A 19319-nucleotide genomic window follows, 5' to 3' on the forward strand; every position below is an offset into this window, starting at 1 on the left:
CTGGCTTCCGTCAGTGATCCTCAGATCTCGGCCTCCTGGGTAGTTAGTATAATACCTTCTGTCCTCTTCTTTTTCCTACTGGTCTTTCCTCTTAGGGATATTTTGTTTTCCTTTGAAGTTTTCTCTGGGCTTGAGATTTGGCAGAGAGCTGGAAGGAGAGAGTGAGTGGCAGTAAAGAGGCAACAGGAAGCCGGGCGCCGGCGGCTCACGCTGTAATCCTAGCTAGGAGGCTGAGATCTGAGGACCACGGTTCAAAGCCAGCCAAGGCAGGAAAGTCCATGAGACTCTTATCTCCAATAAAGCACTAGAAAACTGGAAGTGGTGCTGTGGCTCAAGTGGTAGAACGCTTGCCTTGAGCTGAAGAGCGCAGGGACAGCGCCCAGGCCCAGAGTTCAAGCCCCAGGACCAACAACAACAACAAAAGGAGGCAGCAGGAGGCAAAGGCTGCAGATAAGAGGGGCTCAGCTTGCCGCTGGCACTCAGGCTCCTGTCTAGCAACCTGTATTTCAGCCACCACTTTCCTCTGAAAGCGTTCATCGCCAGCTGATCCCAAGCACGCTTGACCCTTCCTTCCCGCCACAATCCTGACTCTGTGACCCACGCACCTCTCAGACTGCGTGTTTGAAAAACTCTGCCTCTCCAAAAACAGGCCCAAGAGTCACAAACTCAGATGCCATCAGGAACCAGAGAGGCAGGGCATGTAGCTGAATCTGCTAGGCTGAGGATAAGGGCGTTGAACCTGTGGCCCCAGATATTCTGGAGGCTGAGGCAGGAGGATTGAAGTTCAAGTCTGGCCTGGGATATAGAGAAAGAGAGACTCTATCTCAGAAAGAAGGAAGGAAGGAAGGAAGGAAGGAAGGAAGGAAGGAAGGAAGGAAGGAAGGAAGGAAGGAAGGAAGGGAGGGAGGGAGGGAGGGAAGGAGGGAGGGAGGGAGGAAGGGAGGAAAAAAGAGAGAAGGAAAGAAGGGAGGCAAAAAGAGAGAAAGAAAGAAGGGAAGAAAGAGAAAGAGGAGGGAGGGAAGAGAGAAAGAAGGAAGGGAGGGAGGGAGAGGGAGGGAGAAAGGAAAGACAAAGGAAGGAAGGAAGGAAGGAAGGAAGGAAGGAAGGAAGGAAGGAAGGAAGAAGGGAGGGAGGGAAGGAAAGAAGGAAGGAAGGAAGGCAGGCAAGCAGGCAGGCAAAGTAACACACTGGACAATGTCACCCTACTGACAGTATACTCTGTCCCTAAGGTGCTGTGTGACTTCAGAGAACTTACCTACCCTCTCTGTCCTTTGGGTTCTCTCTTTCTCTCTCCCCTCTTCAATAAATAAACAGTACTTTGAAAAATATCTAGACCAGAAATCTTCCCACTTCGTCTCTTAGGAACCTTGGACTGATATATTGAAGTTAGGTTTGTTTTTTTGTTTTTTTGTTTTGTTTTGTTTTGGTCGGTCTTAGGACTTGAACTGCCTGGGTGCTGTCCCTCAGCTCTTCAGCTTAAGGCAAGCTCTCTACCACTTGAGCCACAGCGCCACTTGCAGTTTTCTAGTGGTTAACTGGAAATAAGAGTCTCATGGACTTTCCTGCCCTGGCTGGCTTTGAACCGCGATCCTCAGAACTCAGTCTGCTCAGTAGCTAGGATTACAGGTGTGAGCCCCTGGGTATGTTGGGGTTTTATGGGAGATCGTGACAAGGTCAGAGACCTGTGGTGGCTGGTTCTCTTTCTCCACTTCCGCTTTTTCCCACTTTTCCCGTCTGTTTAGCAGCACATGCTTTCTTCTGAAGAACAAGAAGGTTTGGAAACAGAAGGAATAGTACACGTAAAACAGCCCAGCTGGGTTCACAGCTGGCTTCAGCCATCCCCTTATTGTGGACTCGGGGCAGTGACTGAACCCCCGGGCGCCGGCCTTTCCTCACCCAGAACTTGGAGCTGTTAATCACAACTCCTGCCCCTAAGGGCTGTGAAGTTCAGTGAGACTCTGCACAGCTTGGGCAGGGTCCAGTTACTGTCGACCCAAACACGTATTTGGTCCTTTTGTCCCTGCTTTCTGACACAGAGCCTCCAGCCCATGCAGCTGTGGTCTAGATTCTACCTTGTGGTACAGAGGATTGGAACCCAGAGCCTTGCAGATGCTAACTAAGCACACGCTCTAACACTGCACCACATTTGCCCCTTAAGATGTCTTTTGATAGTCATAAGCTGCTTTCTGTCCTGACTGGATCTATGCTAATGAGGCGGCTTAGTGCGGCCCTGTGAGGACGGCAAAGAACAAGCAGTTAGAGATTGGAATCGTGGATCTCTGGGAAAGGCAAGGCCTTGCGACTGCAGTCAATAAAAATCTTCAAGCCATGGGATTCTGGACGTCCATCTAACAGAAGGAAACCCTGCCAAGGGGGAACCTTCTGGACCTCACCCTATGCTCTCTCTCCAAATGATCCTTGATCAGTTTCTTTTCTCCTCCTCCTCCTCCTCCTCCTCCTCCTCCTCCTCCTCCTCCTCCTCCTCCTCCTCCTCCTCCTCCTCCTCCTCCTCCTCCTCCTCTTCTTCGTCTTCTTCGTCTTCTTCTTCTTCTTCTTCTTCTTGTCAGTCCTAGGGCTTGAACTCAGGGCCCGGGCACTGTCCCTGAGCTTCTCTTGCTCAAGGCTTGCGCTCTACCACTTGAGCCACAGCGCCACTTCCACCTTTTTCTGTATATGTGGTGCTGAGGAATCAAACCCAGACTTCATGCATGCAAGGCAAGCACTCTGCCACCAAGCCACATTCCCAGCCCATCGGTTTCTATTTATTTATGTTTTGTGCCAGTCCTGGGGTTTCAACTCAGGGCCTGAGCTTTTGGGCTCAAGGTTTGAGCTTTACCACTTGAGCCACAGCTCCACTTCTGGCTTTTTTGGTAATTAATTAGAGATGAGTCTCATGGACTTTTCTGCCTGGGTTGGTTTTGAACTGTAGTGCTCAGAATCTGTGTAGCTAGGATTACAGGCTGGCCACTAGTGCCCAGCTATTTATTGACTTATTGCCAGTGCTAGGACTTAGACTCTGGACCTCACACTCTTGCTTAGTTTTTGGTTTTGGCTTTGGTTTTGGTTTGACTCAAGGCTGGGGCTCTACCACTTGAGAACCATACTTTCACTTCCCACATTTTGCTAGTTAGTTGAAGATAAGTATCTCCTGCCTGGAGCTAGCTTTGAATTGCAATCCTCCAATCAGGCTTGTCATCCTCAATGGTAGGCCTAACACCCTGGAGCCAGGTGATTGACTGGTGTCCTTTATAACAAGCTAGTTAACACAAGTAAAGTACATTCAAGGACTCAAAGAGCTATTTTTTTTTTCCTTTTTGTTGGTCATGGGGCTTGAACTCTGGGCCTGGGCGCTGTCCCTCCGCTCTTCAGCTTAAGACGAACTCTTTACCACTTGAGCCACAGGGCCACTTCCAGTTCTCTGGTGGTTAATTGGAGATAAGAGTCTCAGAGACTTTCCTGCCCAGGCTGGCTTTGAACCACGATCCTCAGATCTCAGCCTTCTGAGTAGCTAGGATTACAGGCATGAGCCACTGGCACCCGGCCAGAGAGCTATTCTTACCCATCAGGAACATGAGGAAGAGGCTGTGGGGCCTGGGGGACAGCCTATTGGTCAACAGTGCCTGGTGGTGGCCAGAGGCTTGGGACTGGCCTCGGAAGCAGAGGAAGTTTTGTAGGACTGAGCGCTTCACCTGCGTGACGTGCCCCGAGTGTGGAAGTTAGTGTCAGAACCGAATCAAATCGTCAGACATCCAGCTGGGAGGAAGAATTGGTTGGTGACAGAAAACATCCCAGAAGCTATAATTAGTGAACACGTTCATTCCTCAACTTGAGAGCAGGGCAAATTATTAGGTTGAACATTCAGCTCTCTTATGAGGGAATGTTCTCCCGGAGGGCAGACCCTGCCTCGCCTTGGTTAGAGTAAGGGGCTTCCCTAGCACCCCCCCCCCCCATCCACATCACAGCCACCAGGCCTCTCTCCAGAGCTGAGCCAACCTTCGGAAGTGTGGGTGTGTCCTTTATTTCCCGTCTCAGCTCCCATTCCTAACCCCAGCCTCTGGCCAAAGGTGACTCCTCCCGTGCCAGCGGTTGGGTAGCCTCCCCCTTTGAACCGGGTGAAGGATCCCCACGTCCATCCCAGGGGACCACGCAGAGGCAGGCAGGCACAGGAGAAAGATGATTACAAGGCTTATTAGAGAAGCCATATTTCCCCCAACTGGGAGCACATGGCAGGCTCCGCTATCAGGTAGCAGCAGGGTCTGGGGTAGGAAGGGAGGTAGCTGGGATTCAGGTGGGTCTGGGAGGAGAGAGGAAGGGGCCAGCTGTATGGCGGAACTCCAGGGCAGGGAGGGGCTCAGGTCTGGGTGGATGGAGCCGAGGACCAAAGGTGGGCTTAATCCTTACATCTGGTACCTCCCGGAGCGGTGGAGGCCCCCAAGGTTGCTAGTTACTGAAGCCAGGAAGAAGTGATGGGGTAGGATCATTCATTTCCGCCACGTTTCTCTGTCCTGCAGTGACCCAAACACAGGGGAAGGTGGAGATGAGTCGCCACGCCATCACTGTCCTCCTGGAGTTCACAGAAATAAGGTCATGCCAGTCATTCGGGAAAGTTCTGGAAAGAGCTAGAAGAGGTGGCGCAGACTGGGGGGGAAGAGGGAGCCTCCCCGACACGGCAGAGGGTCAAGGAAGGCCTCGTGGGGAACAGCATCTGAATGGAGATCTGGAAGCCGAGCTAGTCCTCTCTCAGCTGAGAACTGAATGCCAGCCACACTCAAGACAGAACAAGCTCCAAGCAGGGAAGCAGGGGCCGCTGGATTCCTGAGGGCAGGACCGGAACTGAGTGGGGATGGCCGGGGTCAGAGGTGGGGTCACTGAGGTCAGGTGGGCCATCCCTGGTCCACAGGTCAGACTTGTAGTGAGGCAGCCAAGCCTTGGAACCAGGAGGGTCACAGGCCTGGCGTGATCTAGGCAAGTTCCTCAGAGGGCTGAGATCTGAGGATCACGGTTCAAAGCCAGCCCAGGCAGGAAAGTGCATTCAAGGATTCAAACAGCTATTCCTTTTTTTTTTTTTTTTGTCCAGTCATGGGGCTTGAATTCTGGGCCTGGGCGCTGACCCTCAGCTCTTCAGCTCAAGGAGAGTGCTCTACCGCTTGAGCCACAGCACCACTTCCAGTTTTCTAGTAGTTTATTGGAGGTAAGAGTCTCACGGACTTTCCTGCCCAGGCTGGCTCTGAACCGCAATTCATCAGATTTCAGCCTTACAGACGTGAGCCACGGGCGCCCGGCTGTTGGCTTGTTTTAATGACAGTTCATCACTAGACTGTGCTTTATGAAGGAAGACAGAAACTATATATATGGTTCCCCCTCTTATCCCAAGTGGAGAGGCTGGCACACAGTAGGTATTTCGTGAGCATAGTTGGAAGATCTTGCCTACAGAACTTCATGGGCCGTTGGAAGGAACAGGGAGCCCACAGGGTGAGTTAGAGATTCCTACTGGAGAAGGGCTAATGGGGGAGGGAAAGTGAACACAGAGAAGTAGGAGAGCGAGGAGGAAAATGCATAGAACCGGGGTGGGCTGCTGGGCGCCCGTGGCTCATGCCTGCTCGGGAGGCTGAAATCTGAGGATCATGGTTCAAAGCCAGCTGGGGCAGAAAAGTCTCCATGAGACTCTTTTTTTTTTCTTTTTCCAGGCCTGGGTCTTGAACTCAGGACCTGGGCACTGTCCCTGAGCTTCTTTTGCTCAGAGCTAGCACTCTACCACTTAAGCCACAGCACGCCTTCTGGCTTTTTCTGTTTATGTGGTACTGAGGAATTGAACCCAGAGCTTCATGCATGCTAGGCAAGCACTCTACCACTAAGCCACATTGCCAGCCTCCCCACACCCCCTACTTTTTGTTTTCTGAGCTTGAACTCATGGCCTGGACACTATCCCTGAGACTCTTCGTGTTCAAGGCTATCCTTCTACCACTTGAGCCATAGCACCACCTCCGGCTTTTTCTGAGTAGTTTTATTGGAGATATAAGTCTCACAGACTTGCCTGCCTGGGCTGGCTTTGAACTGCAATCCTCAGATCTCAACCTCCTGAGTAGCTAAAATTACAGGCATGAGCCACCGGCACCCAGCCCATGAGACTCATCTCCGGTTAACCACTCAAAAACTGGAAGTGGCACTGTGGCTCAGAGTATTAGAGTGCTAGCCTTGGGCAAAAGAAGCTCAGGGACGCTGCCCAGGCCTGGAGTTCAAGCCTCATGACTGGACAAAAAGAAAAAAAAAACTGGGATGAGTCCAGTTTGAGTACCCTGGCGGTGGCTGGAAAATGGCTATCTTTTGCTGGCAATCTATTGACTTACTCCTGGGAGCGGAGTGAAGGGGTGGCCAAAGCCCACCTGGAGGCCTGTTCTTGGGGGTACTTTTGGAGGTGCTTTTGGGGGGCTGGGATAGCGCCTGGGCTGTGAAGCTCCATAGGAAATGAACAATGCTTGTTTCTACATATCTCTAGCTTGCAGTTTGGGGCTTAATAAATACCAAGAGAAGGAAAGAACAGAAGAAAATATGGCCAGGCTGGCATCAGGAGATCTCCAGGAGGAACACGGAAACAGAGGGCTAGATTGGAACCCAGAGCTTCAGAGACTGGGCGGAAGGAGGAATGCTCCATTATTTTCTCTCTCCCTCCCTCCCCCACCCCTCTGTCTCTCTTTCTCTGTCTCTCTCTGTGTCTCTCTCTATCCTTGAACTTAGGGTCTTACACTGTCCCAAGGCTAGTGCTCTACCACTTGAGCCACAGCTCCATTTTCCGCCCCCCCCCCTTTTTTTTTAAATTAGTGGTTAATTGGAGATAAGATGTTACGAAGTTTCCTGCCCACGCTGACTTTGAACCGTGATCCTCAGATCTCAGCCTCTAGGGTAGCTAGGATTACAGATGGGAGCCACCAGCCCCCCGGGCTGCTGAACTGCTTTATTCACACGGTGGCCTATGAGAGACCTAGTTCTTACTTTGCTCCCGAGACCACCAGAGAGGTCCTGTGGTGTGCCCAAGGTCACACAGCGAGTGCGCAGCGCCGTCCAAGCCCGCGCTCTCCCCCCCTCCACTCCGCGCCCTCCCCTCCCCTCCCGCGGCCGCCCCGCCCCGCCCCTGCGCTCCCCTCCCCTCCCTCCTCCGTGGCGGTGGCGGAGCCACGTGGTGGGCCGGGAAGCCGCGGCCGGCCCAGCTGGGCAGAGCCGCGCGGCGCTCGGGGCGTGCGCTGCGGGCTGTGCGCTCGGCGCGGGCCGCCCGGGGCCGGAGCTGCGCCTCCCGGCCGCCCGCAGACAAAGGAGGCGCGGCCGAGCCCGCGCGCGGGCCGGAGACGGCGGGGACCATGGACTCGGAGCGCGGGCGGCCGGCCCCGGCCCTGGGGACCCGGCGCTCCCGGGCCCGGCCCTAGGCGCGGGCCACGCCGCCCCCCCGGGACGCCGGCCGGAGGACGCGGAGCCCGCGCGGCGCGAGCAGGCGGCGGCCGCCGAGCGGGAGGCGCGCGGCCCGCGCGGCCCCGGAGCCATGGGCCAGTGCAGCGGGCGCTGCACGCTCGTCGCCTTCTGCTGCCTGCAGCTGGTGAGCCGCGCGCCCCGTCGGGGCGGCCGGGCGGGCCGGGGCGGGGTGAGCCGCGCGCCCCGTCGGGGCGGCGGGGCCGGGCGGGCCGGGGGGCGGCGGGCCGGGTCCCGCGCGGGGGAAGGACGGGCGGAGCCTGCTCGCGCCGCCGGCCCGGCCGGCTCTTTGTGTGCGCTCCTGGCGGCTGTGCCCCGCGCTCCCCCGGCGTCGCCCCCTGCGCCGGGGCGGGGGTGGGGGGGGCCCGGGACCCGGCCCGCCCCGTGCCCGGGATCTGCGCGCCCAGCCCGCGGGGGCCTGGTGTCCCCTCCCGCTGGGGGCTGCGCGCGGGGCCCCGGGCTCCCTGGGGGCGGGCGGGGGTGTGTCCGAGCCCGCCCGGCGGGGGCGCGGAGGTCCGCGGCGCGGGTCTCCCACCAGGTCGCGGTCGGTGCGGGTGTCCCTTCCTCCGGAGCCATCGCAGCGTGTCCGCGCCCGGGTGCGCGTCTCGGGCGCGTCTCTGGGTCTCCGACCGCTTCGGGTCCACGTTCATCCATGTGTTGCGATCTCAGACTCCAAGAAAGCTCAGCCCTCCTTTGTGCGACTTGGGCCTCCCGTCACCCTCCGGATGGGGTGGCCCGGGCTGGGGAGCCGCCTCCCTAGACAGGGTCACCACGAACCGCCCCTGAGTTCCGGGGCCATCCTGATCTAGCCTGGCACCGGGACCACCCTCTTGCTTTGGCCAGCCCCTGGCCACTCAGTGTGGCTCAGTTCCACCAGAGCAGCGGGGTGGGGCCGGGCAGAGCAGATCTAAAGATACTTGGGTGCCTGGGGACATCAGAGCCGGTAAGGAGGAAGTGTCTGCCTCGGGCTGGAGAACTCGGGTCCTTGTCTCTGGAAGGCCGGGGGTAGTGACTTTGTGTGGCCTTTAAGGGAGGCCTTTGCCTGTGAATTCGGGAGGTGGCCAGGGTCTCAACCCCTCTTGGAATCAGGACCCCAAAGGGAACTTGAGAGTCTCCTACTCTTGGCAGAACTGTACGCGGATCCCCAGGGCAGCACTCCGATCTTAAGATGAGTTGTGGGCATCTGAACCTCACTGATGCTGGACCTCCTCATCTGGGTCCCGGCTCTGACCTGCACGCGACTCCCCTCTGCCTTCTACAGGTGCAGAGAGGATAAGGAAAGCCGTCATGTTTTGGGGAGATGTACAGACCTCTTCGCTTGCTTCTCTCCTTTTGGGGGACACCTGCCCCAGCTAGGCCATCCATAAACCTGTCCTCATGGGCAGCGATGCAAAACCTTGGGATCTGAACATTGTAACCCCAGTGACTTCCTCAGCTGGCCGTCTGGGTCTGCCCTCAGAATGTCTATGGGTGCTGATGGCAGAGGGAATTCATCTCACCTCGAATGGAAACTCCAAAAGGGCAGAAACGGCCTGTTTTGTTCCCTGCTAAATCCTCAGCAGCTGGAATGGTGCCTGATATGCCATTAATATTTGGAAAATAAATGAATGAATTCGTTATTGGCAATGTCTGGCTCCTACTAGGAGCCCCCCTTTTAATCTACTTTGAGGAAAATAAAATCCCAAGAAATTTTGAAACCTTTCAGGAAATTCTTTCTCTAGGTTTGCTAATTTATATATGTTTTGTTAAGCTAGGTTTTCTGGTTTTTTTAAAAAAATTTATTTAAGTAACATATAATAGCTGACTGCCAGTGGTTTATCCCTATAATCCTAGTGACTCAGGAGGCCGAAATCTGACCATCACAGTTCAAAGCCAGCCCAGGCAGGAAAGTCCAGTAGACGCTTCTCTTTCATAAACTACAGAACAACAACAAATAAAGCTAAAAGTCGAGCTGTGGTTCAGAAAAGCTCAAGGACAGCAGCTTGGCCCTGAGTTCAAGCCCCACAATTGGCGCATGTGCATATAAAAGTAACATACGTAAATGAGTAAATAACATACAAAATGAGTAAATAAGCACATAGGGAAGAAGATAAAAGTAAGTTTTCTCCTTTCTGTGCCGAAGCCCCTTGTCATAGTTGAATCTGTTAGCAGTTTATTCTGTGTTCATTCTCTCCTGCTGCTGATGACATGGGTTAGCTTTGGGAAGTGCTTTTCCATGGATCAAGTCACGTAGCCTTCATAGCAACACTATGATGCTACTTGCTCAGAGTTGTGTGGGAACTGGGATCCTGGTATCTGTCTTCTGTTGCCATGTGAGTGAGTATGTGTGTGTATATATGTGTATATGTGAAAGTGCATGCCAAAACTGGCCTTGAACTCAGGGCCTTTTTCTCGTTTGTCTTTTTCACTCAAAGCTGGTACTTTACCTGTTGTTGTTTTTTAACCAGTCCTGGGGCTTGAACTCAGGTTCTGGGCACTGTCTCCCTTGAGCTTCTTTGTACTCAAGGCTAGTGCTCTGCCACTTGAGCCACAGTGCCACTTCCAGCTTTTTCTGAGTAGTTTCTTGGAGATAAAGAGTCTCATGGACTTTTCCTGCCTGGGCTGGTGTTGAACCTCAGATCTCAGCCTTCTGAGTATAGCTAGGGTTACAGGCATGAGCCAGGAGCGCCACGGTCTGTTACCTTCTTTGTTGTTGTTGGTGGTGGTGGTGGTGGTGGTGGTGGTCATAGGGCCTGAACTGTGGGCCTGGGTGCGGTCCCTCAGCTCTTCAGCTCAAGGCTAGCGCTCTACCACTTGATCCACAGCGCCACTTCCAGCTTTTTTTCCCCCTGCATATGTGGTGCTGAGGAATCAAACCCAGAGCTTTATGCATGCGAGGCAAACACTCTACCGCTGAGCTACCTTCCCAGCCCTGTGTCCCCGTGCACTTCGGAGGGTCTGCCTGCCCCCCATTTACCTGCCTCCATAGCTCTTGAATCCCACTAAACAAATGCCACTTGACCACCAGTCCCCTTCCCCCGGTGTGTTGCAAAGGACCTGGGTGGAACTCGGCTTCTGCCAGGGCCTGCCTGGGTGGCCAGGGCAGCCAGTGAGGGTTCATGAGACAATCTGGAGGGTGCTCTGAGGAAGGACTTGAAAATTGGTTTCCTGGCTCCGCTGCTAGGAGTTGATTGCAAAGAGGGTCTCTCCAGCTGTCACTAGCCCCCTGGAGCCTAGGCTGCTTGGCAGCTCCCATAGAGTGAATGCTCCTGGGATGCTAAATTCACCAGCCTGAGGGGAGAGAGGGAGGGCTCTGTTGTCTCCACCAAAGAACTGAGGGATGAAAGAGATGATTGAATATTTTTCAGCTGAAAAACTTAAGAAGAGAAACGGCCGTTTTTCTTACAAATGGGGTTTTAAGCATTACAGTGAAGCAGGCCAGTTTCAAACACTTTTCTGTATTGGACTAGTTTTGCTTTGAGTGAAACGGTAGAGCCTGAGAGTTGGGAGTCTGGAGAAAAGATAGGAACTGTGTCATTGACATGACCTATGTAAGGCAGGAGTTAAGGCTCTGGAGTTTGTCAAGATAGATCTGGGTTCTAGGTCCCACTCCCATTACTTTCTGGGGTTTGATCAGGGATGGGTTAGTTGCTGACCTTCTAACTGCCAACTGTTAAATAATAACAGGAGTTATTCTTAGGGTTATTGGGAGGGTTAAATGCATGTAATTATTTCTCCTTGCCAGGTACAGTGAGCACTCTGTATGCAGACGGTAGCTTTTCAGTATTATCTCTCAATAATCCAGATCAGACCGGCACTGGTGGCTCACACCTGTATCCTAGATACTCAGGAGGCTGAGATCTGAGAATCAGGTTTTGAAGCCAGCTCAGTCAGACAAGTCTGAGAGACTCTTATTTTCCAATTAACAAGCAAAAAAAAAACTAGAAGCAGAGCTATGGTTCAAATTGTAGAGTGCCAGCCTTGAGCTAAAAGCAAGGCCCTGGGTTCAAGCTCCAGTACTGGCATATGCACACTCCAAAAGAACCATACAGCTGGGAAGGTGGCTTAGCGGTAGAGTGCTTGCCTAGCATGCATGAAGCGCTGGGTTCAATTCCTCAGTACCACATACACAGAAAGAGCCAGAAGTGGTGTTGTGGCTCAAGTGTAGAGTACTAGCCTTGAGCAAAAGAAGCTTAGGGACAGTGCCTAGGCCCTGAGTTCAAGCCCCAGGACTGGGGGGAATAATAGAACCATACTCTGGGTTTCTTTCCCAGACTTGGGGCCCAGGCATATTTAGGTGCCCCCCCTGCTCTGTATCTTGTGGGAAGCAGCTCTGAGCTGAGAAGCAGGAAACCTGGATTCAAGCCCTGCACTACCACTGACATCCTGTAAAGTTGAGCAAGTCTGTACTTCACTGTAAGCCTTGATTTTTCTATTTGTTAAGTGGGAAGAGCCTTTGATACGGCTTCCTGGGGTCCTGTCTGGGCTGGTGTGAAACTTGTATTGCTTCTTGGTCTGTTCTATAGAACTTGTATGTCCTTTGCTTTCCTGTTCCTATTTGGTGTATCGTTTTGATACTGTTATTATTAGTGCTGGAACTGGGCCTTGAACTCAAGGCTTCATGCTCTCACTTGGCTGTGTGTGTGTGTGTGTGTGTGTGTGTGTGGTGTGTGTGTGTGTGTGTGTGTGTGTGTGTGTGTGTGTGTGTGTGTGTGTGTGTGTGTGTGTTTAAATGCAGCTAAGAGTCTCAGACTTTCCTGTCTGGGCTGGCTTCAAACATCTATCTTCGGATCTCAGTCTCCTGAGTAGCTAGGATTACATGCATGAGCCACCAGCACCTGGCTTGAACTTGGCTTTTTTTTTTTTTTTTTTTTTTTGCCAGTCCTGGGTCTTGAAGTGAGGGCCTGGGCGTTGTCCCTGAGCCTTTTTGTGCTCAAGGCTAGTGCCCTACCACGTGCGCCACAACACCACTTTCAGCTTTTTCTGTTTTGTTTTGTTTTTGCCAGTCCTGGAGCTTGAACTCAGGGCTTGGGCATTATCACTGAATGTTGTTTTCTCAAGGCTAACACTTTACTACTTGAGCCACAGTGCCACTTCTGGCTTTTGCTGTTGATATAGTACTGAGGAATCAAACCCAGGGTTTCATGCATGCTAGGCAAGCACTCTACCACTAAGCCACCTTCCCAGCCCATTTTCAGCTTTTTCTGAGTAGTTTATTGGAAATAAGACTCTCACAGACTTTTCTGCCTAGGCTGGCTTCAAACGGCAATCTGAGATCTCAGCCTCCTGAGTAGCTAGGATTACAGGCGTGAGCCATTGGCACCTAGCTAAAAGCCACACTTCCACTTCCTCTTTTTTTTTTTGGTCAATTGTGGGGCTTGAACTCTGGGTCTGGGCGCCGTCTCTCAGCTCTTCAGCTCAAGACGAGTGCTCTACCACTTGAGCTACAGCGCCACTTCCGGTTTTCTGATGGTTAATTGGAGATCAGAGTCTCATAGGGGCTGGGAAGGTGGCTCAGTGGTAGAGCGCTTGCCTTGCATGCCTGAGGCCCTGGGTTCGATTCCTCAGCACCACATAAGCAAAAAGAAAAAAGCCAGAAGTGGCGCTGTGGCTCAAGTGGTAGAGCGCTAGCCTTGAGCTGAAGAGCTGAGGGACAGCGCCCAGGCCCAGAGTTCAAGCCCCATGACCGGACCCAAAAAAAAAAAAAAGAGTCTCATGGACTTTCCTGCCCGGGCTGGCTTTGAAACGCACGCAATCCTCAGATCTCAGCCTCCTGAATAGCTAGGGTTCCAGGTGTGAGCCACCAGTACCTGGCTCCACTTCCTCATCTTGACATTATTAACTCTTTTCACTCCCTAATTCTTGTTTTTTTCCTTCCCTTCCCTGTCTAATCTATGCGCTTCCATCCTAGTCTTCCTCCTCCTCCCTGAAATCCTCCAGCTGTAGTCACGCTTATCTTCCTGAAGGGAAGGGGACTAACCAGGAACGTTTGCCCCAGAGATTTGTCATCAGTTTCTTCATCATCATCATCATGATCATCACTCCTGTTTCTGGAGGCCTGTGCTAAGCATTTTATATGCATTACCTCATTTAACCAAATGAGCTTGCATATGTAAAGTGCTTGGCAAAGTGCCTGGCACATGTTAAATGATCAATAAGCGCTGGCCATTTTACCATCTTCATCTTGCTTGTTGCAATTGCATACAGTGGGATGGACACTTTATCACCCCTCTTTTCAGAGAAGGAAGTTGAAGCTCCCAGAGATGAGGAGGTTTGCTCAAGGTCACCAAACTAGTCATGGCAGAAGCACCTGCTGCCTCTCATCTGCTTTGTGTGTGCATGTGTGTACATGTGTGCGCATGTGCACACGTGTGCGCACTTATGTATGTGTATGTGTGTGTCAGTACTATGGCTTGACTCAGGGCCTGGGCATTATTCCTTAGCTTTTTTGCTCAAGTCTGTCATTGTACCATTTGAACCACACAGAAATACTTCCACCTTTTGGTGGTTCCTTGGAGATAAGGGTCTCACTGCCTTTCCAGACTGGGCTGGCTTTGAACTATGATTCTCAGATCTCAGCCTCCTGAGTAGCTAAGATTACAGGTGTGAGCCACTGGTGCCTGACCGCTCAGCTGCTCTGGGGTGACCAGTGTGTGACCTCAGACAGGTCTAAGCCTCAGTTTCCTGTGACCCGGTGAGTGTTCACGAATAGATCTTTGTCTTGGTGGTCTCCTGTGGTGGTTCTCCCCTCACCCCTGCTCCATGTGATCTTGGACTCATGAACTCACTCTGGGCACCAGCTTCTTCCTGCATAGGACAAAGCATGATCCCCGCCCCGCAGCGGTGTGGAAAGTCCTTATAACTACGTGCTTGGTTCATCATCAGCACCTGCAGAAACCTTAGTGGCATTGCTTTTTTTCCCTTCTAGAAAGCTCTTGGCCTTCTGGAAGGTGGTGGGTGGGTGACGGGGGGAGATCTGCAGCTTCCAGCTGAGCTGGGAGTAATGGTGTGAAACACGGTCAGCTGATTGATGCTGTTATTAGCGATGGTGATGGTGTAGACTGAGGGGGCAGCTCTGGCAGGGAGGGGCCTGTGCATCTACAGGGCTGCTCTGGAGGGTTGGCTTGGCTGGGGCTGAGGAATGTGGGGCTGGCTTCAGGGTCCTGGGCTGGCCACACTGGCTTCTTCTGCTTCTCATTCCCCCCTTGTGCAGCATGGGGCCCTGCAGATGAATGGCCTGAAGCTCTCAGGTAGTAGACAGTGAGACTCAGGGGTGAAGTGGAATGAAGGGGTGGGGGGCAGTCAGGGGGGGCTCCTTTGCAGGGATGTGTGTGTGTTTTGTATTTAAACAGAGGAGAATGGCACCTGCTCTGAGATATGCAACAGGGGTCAGAAGCACAGATTCAGTGCCTTGCTTTGTGACTCCCAGAAAGTCCCTCACCCTCTCTGAACCTCTTATCTCCTTACTGTGAAGTCCAAACAGTCGCTTCTGCCCCACAGCATTGTGGGGAATCGGTGAAGTGAATCATCTGATACACTGCTGGGTTCTCTACATAGTGTGCTAGACTGGTCAGCTCCATCTCTGCCCAGATTAAAGTGTGAATGTGTCTACAGGTGTACACACACACACACACACACCAGTATAGGGCTTGAACTCGACCTCTCGCCCTTCTCTTTTTCACTCAAGGCCAGTGCTCTACCTCTTGAGTCACATGTCCACTTCTGGCTTTTTGCTGATTAGTTAGTTGTGGATTTATCTGCTCAGGCTGGCTTTGAACCACAACCCTCAGATCTCAGCCTCCTGAGTAGCTAGGATTACAAGCACCACCAGCACCCAGCTAAATGTCTTAATGATCAAAGTCCTTCCCATGAATGCTCCAAGTCTCCGTCTCCTTACAGGAGAAATAAATATGGGGCCTGGTTGGAGATAATGTCCTTTGGTTAGTATTGCTAGGTTGTGGTTTGTTTTCTTTTGGTTGGTTGTGGGTTTTTTTGTATCAATCCTGGGGTTTGAACTTAGGGCCCACACTGTCCCTGAGCTTTTTGTGCTCAAAGCTCGTGCTCTACCACTTGAGCCATGACCCTTTTTCTGGCTTTTTTGGTGGTTTATTGGAAATAAGAGTCTCATGGATTTTCCTGCTCAGCCCCACAATCCTCACATCTCAGCCTCCTGTGTGTAGCCAGGATTACAGGTGTGAGCTACCAGTGCCTGGCTCTTTTTATTATTGTTGTTGTTTTTAAATAGCATCTCTCTATGTAGTTCACAGATTGGCTGTAAATTTGCTGTGTAGCCCAGGCTGGTGTTATACTAGAGAACATCCTGCTTCAGCCTCCAGAGTGCTGGGATTATGGGCATGTACCACCTTGCCTGGTTTACTAGGCACGTTACATACTGTGGCTCTCAGTACTATCTGGTTTATCTGTGGTCAGCATGGCCACATAAATAGTAGGTACAGAATTATGATTCGGGGCTAGAGGTGTGGCTGCTTGGTAGAGTGCCTTCCTAGCTTTGAGTTCAAATACCAGTGCTGGGGTGTGTGTGTGTGTGTGTGTGTGTGTGTGTGTGTGTGTGTGTGTGTGTGTGTGTGTGTGTGTGTGTGTGTGTGTGTGTGTGTGTGTGTGTGTGTGTGTGTGTGTGTGTGTGTGTCTGTGTGTGTGTGTCTGTGTGTGTGTGTCTGTGTGTGTGTGTCTGTGTGTGTGTGTGTGTGTGTGTGGAATGAGGATTTGACTCTGGATCTGGGACCACCCCCCACCCCTGCCCCAGGGTTGTGAGGATACTGAAACAGAAATGAAAATCACCTCAGCCATCAGGTGTTACTAGAAGCTGGGTCTTTGGAACTACTGTTCCCATGCAGCCTCTTCCCAGCTCTTCTCATGCCTGGCTCTGTGTTGGGCTAAAGGGAGCAGTGCAGGCTGAGGAAAAAGCCACCCAGGGAAGAAACTAACCCGCACGGACAACTTAGCAACCCGTATTCTCCTGAAGGTAGATTTGTCCCTGTTTCCCGATGGACACACTGAAGCCCAAGGCAGCAGAAGATCCGTTCTGGGCATCAGCTGTGTCATAGACTGAAAGCAGTTTGACAACAGTTGTTGCAAACTGACCAGGCGGAAATAGTCAGCTCTAACTAGAACAGGTTATTTTGCATAGGTTCTTTTGTGTGTGTGTGCATGTGTGCGTGTGTATGCCAGTACTAGGGCTTGAACTCAGGGCCTTGGGTCCTTGCTAGGCTTTTTGTTTTTGGGGTTTTGTTTTGTTTTTGCTTTTTGCTGGTTGTGGGGCTTGAACTCTGGGCCTGGGCACTGTCCCTCAGCTCTTCAGCTCAAGGCTAGCACTCTACCACTTGAGCCACAGCGCCACTTCCGGTTTTCTAGTGGCTAATTGGAGATAGGAGTCTCATGGACTTTCCTGCCCAGCTTGGCTTTGAGCCACGATCCTCAGATCTCAGCCTGAGTAGCTAGGCATGAGCCACCGGCTCCCGGCCTTGCTTGGCTTTTTCATTCAAGACTGGCACTGTACCAGTTAAGCCACAGCTCCACCTTCAGCTTTTTTGCTGGTTACTTGGAGATGAGTTTCACAGACTTTCTTCCCAGGCTGGCTTTGAACCACAATTCTCAGATCTCAGCCCTGAATAGCTAGGATTACAGGCTTGAGCCACAACTGCCTGGGTCAGAGATACATTTTTGAAAACTAGTTCCAAACCATGGGTTGGACCTGGCTTTGGGTCAGAAAGCCTAGTTCCGTGTCTTGGCCTTAGCCTTGGCTTTCCCTGACCTGGAGAGGTGCTTTGATGATTTGGAGTCTGAGGGAGAGGCTCAAGCAGCAAAGTAACCTGCCAGGGACTCGAGCCTCTGCCAACAGGGTGAAGGAATGAACCCCAAGGCTTTGGAAGAGCTGTGAGCTGTGATTGCAGGTTTGAATGGAACTCCTTGGCCTACCTGTCAAAGCAGCTAGCAGATGCAGGGGCATGGAGGTGGGCTTTGAGTACCAGCTCTACCTTTTTGTAGTGGATGGGCTTGGACAAGACCTTGACCTCTCCAAGCTTCTGTGTGCACTTCTATAAATGAGGATAGTGCTAATCTGCCCCCAGAGTGGCCGGGGAAGCTCCTTGCAGATTGGATATGAAGAGCAGGAGCTCAGAAGGCTTGTGTACAAGGCAGCCAGTTCTGCAAAGCTAAATTCTGCAAAGCTGGAATGGTACATGCCCTCCTTCTCAGCCAGGGAAGGCCAGGATGGAGCAGCCATTTGCTTAACCCATGTGGTCTTGGTCTTGCTGCCCCTCTCTCTGTAAAATGGGATGAATAATAGTACAGCCTGAGGCTGTGGCTCACGCCTGTAATCCCAGCTACTCAGAGCTGAGATCTGAGAATCTTAGTTTGAAGCCAACTTGGGCAGCACAGTCTGTGAGACTCTTATCTCCAGTTCATCACCAAAATTTTGGAAGTGGAGGTGTGATTCAAGTGAAAGAATGCTATCACTGAGCAGAAAAAGCTAAGGGAGGAAGGCCCTGAATTCAAGCCCTAAAACCAGTGTATGCGCGCACACACACACACACACACACACACACACACACACACACACGTACACATGCAACCTGAGGTCCCAGCAGAAGTTGGAATCACCACCTTGCTGAGCAGAGGACCTGAGCAGAGGAGGAGTTTCCTGCCCCTAGTGGCCTGTTGTAGGCTTCACACTTGGATGTCAAGTTGTCAGGGATTCAGGAGACCCTTTTTTCTCCTGTCTGCCTACTCTATGACCATCCACACTGTCTCCACCTCAAATGCCCTTGTGGCATACTTGGCTGTGAAAGTAAACCTCAGACCACAGAGATTCAGCATGGCTTGCAGGTGGGGAATAAGAGTTCTGGCCCTGTTCTAACCCCTAGCCATGATGGCTGAGATTTTGAGCTCTTGGGCTGAAAATTATGAAATGCTAGCAGGTAACCCTTACCCACAGTTACATACAGAAATGTTTATGAAGCGCCCACAAAGTTTCAGGCATGATTCTAGATGCAGAGTTGCCTTAAGGTGTGAAATATGCTGTAGCTGCAAATCAGAACTAGACTCTGTGGCTGTGCAACTTTGAGCTGGCCCTGGGCCCTCTTTGTGCTTTATTTTTCTCAGTCTGTGAAATGGGAAATTGGAGGATGGTATAGAATTCAATCTCTGTTTTCAAACTCTACCAAGGTTCAGCCCAGGTAGGACCAACAGCCAGGTGGTGAGTTTCCTGTTGGGCAGTGATGAAGAATTTGTGTAGGTTGGATGACATTTTTTAGACGTGTAATCAATCTAATAATCATCCAGGTCCCTGGAACTACCAGGTGCTGGTTCCAAGGACTTGAGAGACAGTGTCTGTAGCACAAATATGGTCTGCTCTGAATAATGGAAAGCCTGGACATTGCATGGTCTTCTCATGTCCCTCTGCCACAGCCTGCTCCTTTCTGCCCCATTCCTCACCCCAAATCACAACCTGGCCCAGTTCTAGGCCCAGGAAGCAGGGAAAAAGGAGTATTCAAGCAGCTTACCCCTTAGCTCATTCTGGCCACCCCTGGCCTGAAGAGGAAAGGCAGCCCTAAGATCTTTGGAGTAAGGGTTGGCTCCTAAGCCTCTTTTCTTTTGGGAGGGGGGTAGGTTCTACAGCCCCAGCCTGAACCAGAGATGTGAGTTTTCAATTACACAATTAAATGCACAATTAGGCATAATTACCAGTGCTCAGAGCCCGAGACTGCTCATAATAGGCGTGTAATCTACTGCAGCCTCTGTTTATACTACTCAGCGCGCTTCCTAATGATGCCAGGATGCCTTTACACTGCGCCGTTACCATGGAGACAAGCGCACCACCGCCATACTCAGCTGACAAGTAGCTTTCTTCTGCTCCTGGACCC

The 19319-nt window shown here is 52.1% G+C and overlaps 1 protein-coding gene across 2 annotated transcripts in view; it reads left to right on the top strand.

The window, feature by feature from the left end:
- Positions 1-7404: 7404 nt before the first annotated feature.
- Positions 7405-19319, top strand: part of Nkain1 (sodium/potassium transporting ATPase interacting 1) — a 40789-nt gene continuing 28874 nt past the window's right edge. For both annotated transcript variants that reach the window (XM_070037415.1, XM_070037416.1), the window contains exon 1: positions 7405-7585. In XM_070037415.1, the coding sequence (XP_069893516.1) occupies positions 7532-7585 (54 nt within the window). In that variant the 5' untranslated portion in view covers positions 7405-7531. The remainder of the gene's footprint in view (positions 7586-19319) is intronic.

The sequence above is a fragment of the Dipodomys merriami genome, unplaced genomic scaffold (genome assembly GCF_024711535.1).
Source record: "Dipodomys merriami isolate MVZ:Mamm:240054 unplaced genomic scaffold, mDipMer1.0.p SCAF_28, whole genome shotgun sequence".
NCBI classification, from domain to species: domain Eukaryota; kingdom Metazoa; phylum Chordata; class Mammalia; order Rodentia; family Heteromyidae; genus Dipodomys; species Dipodomys merriami.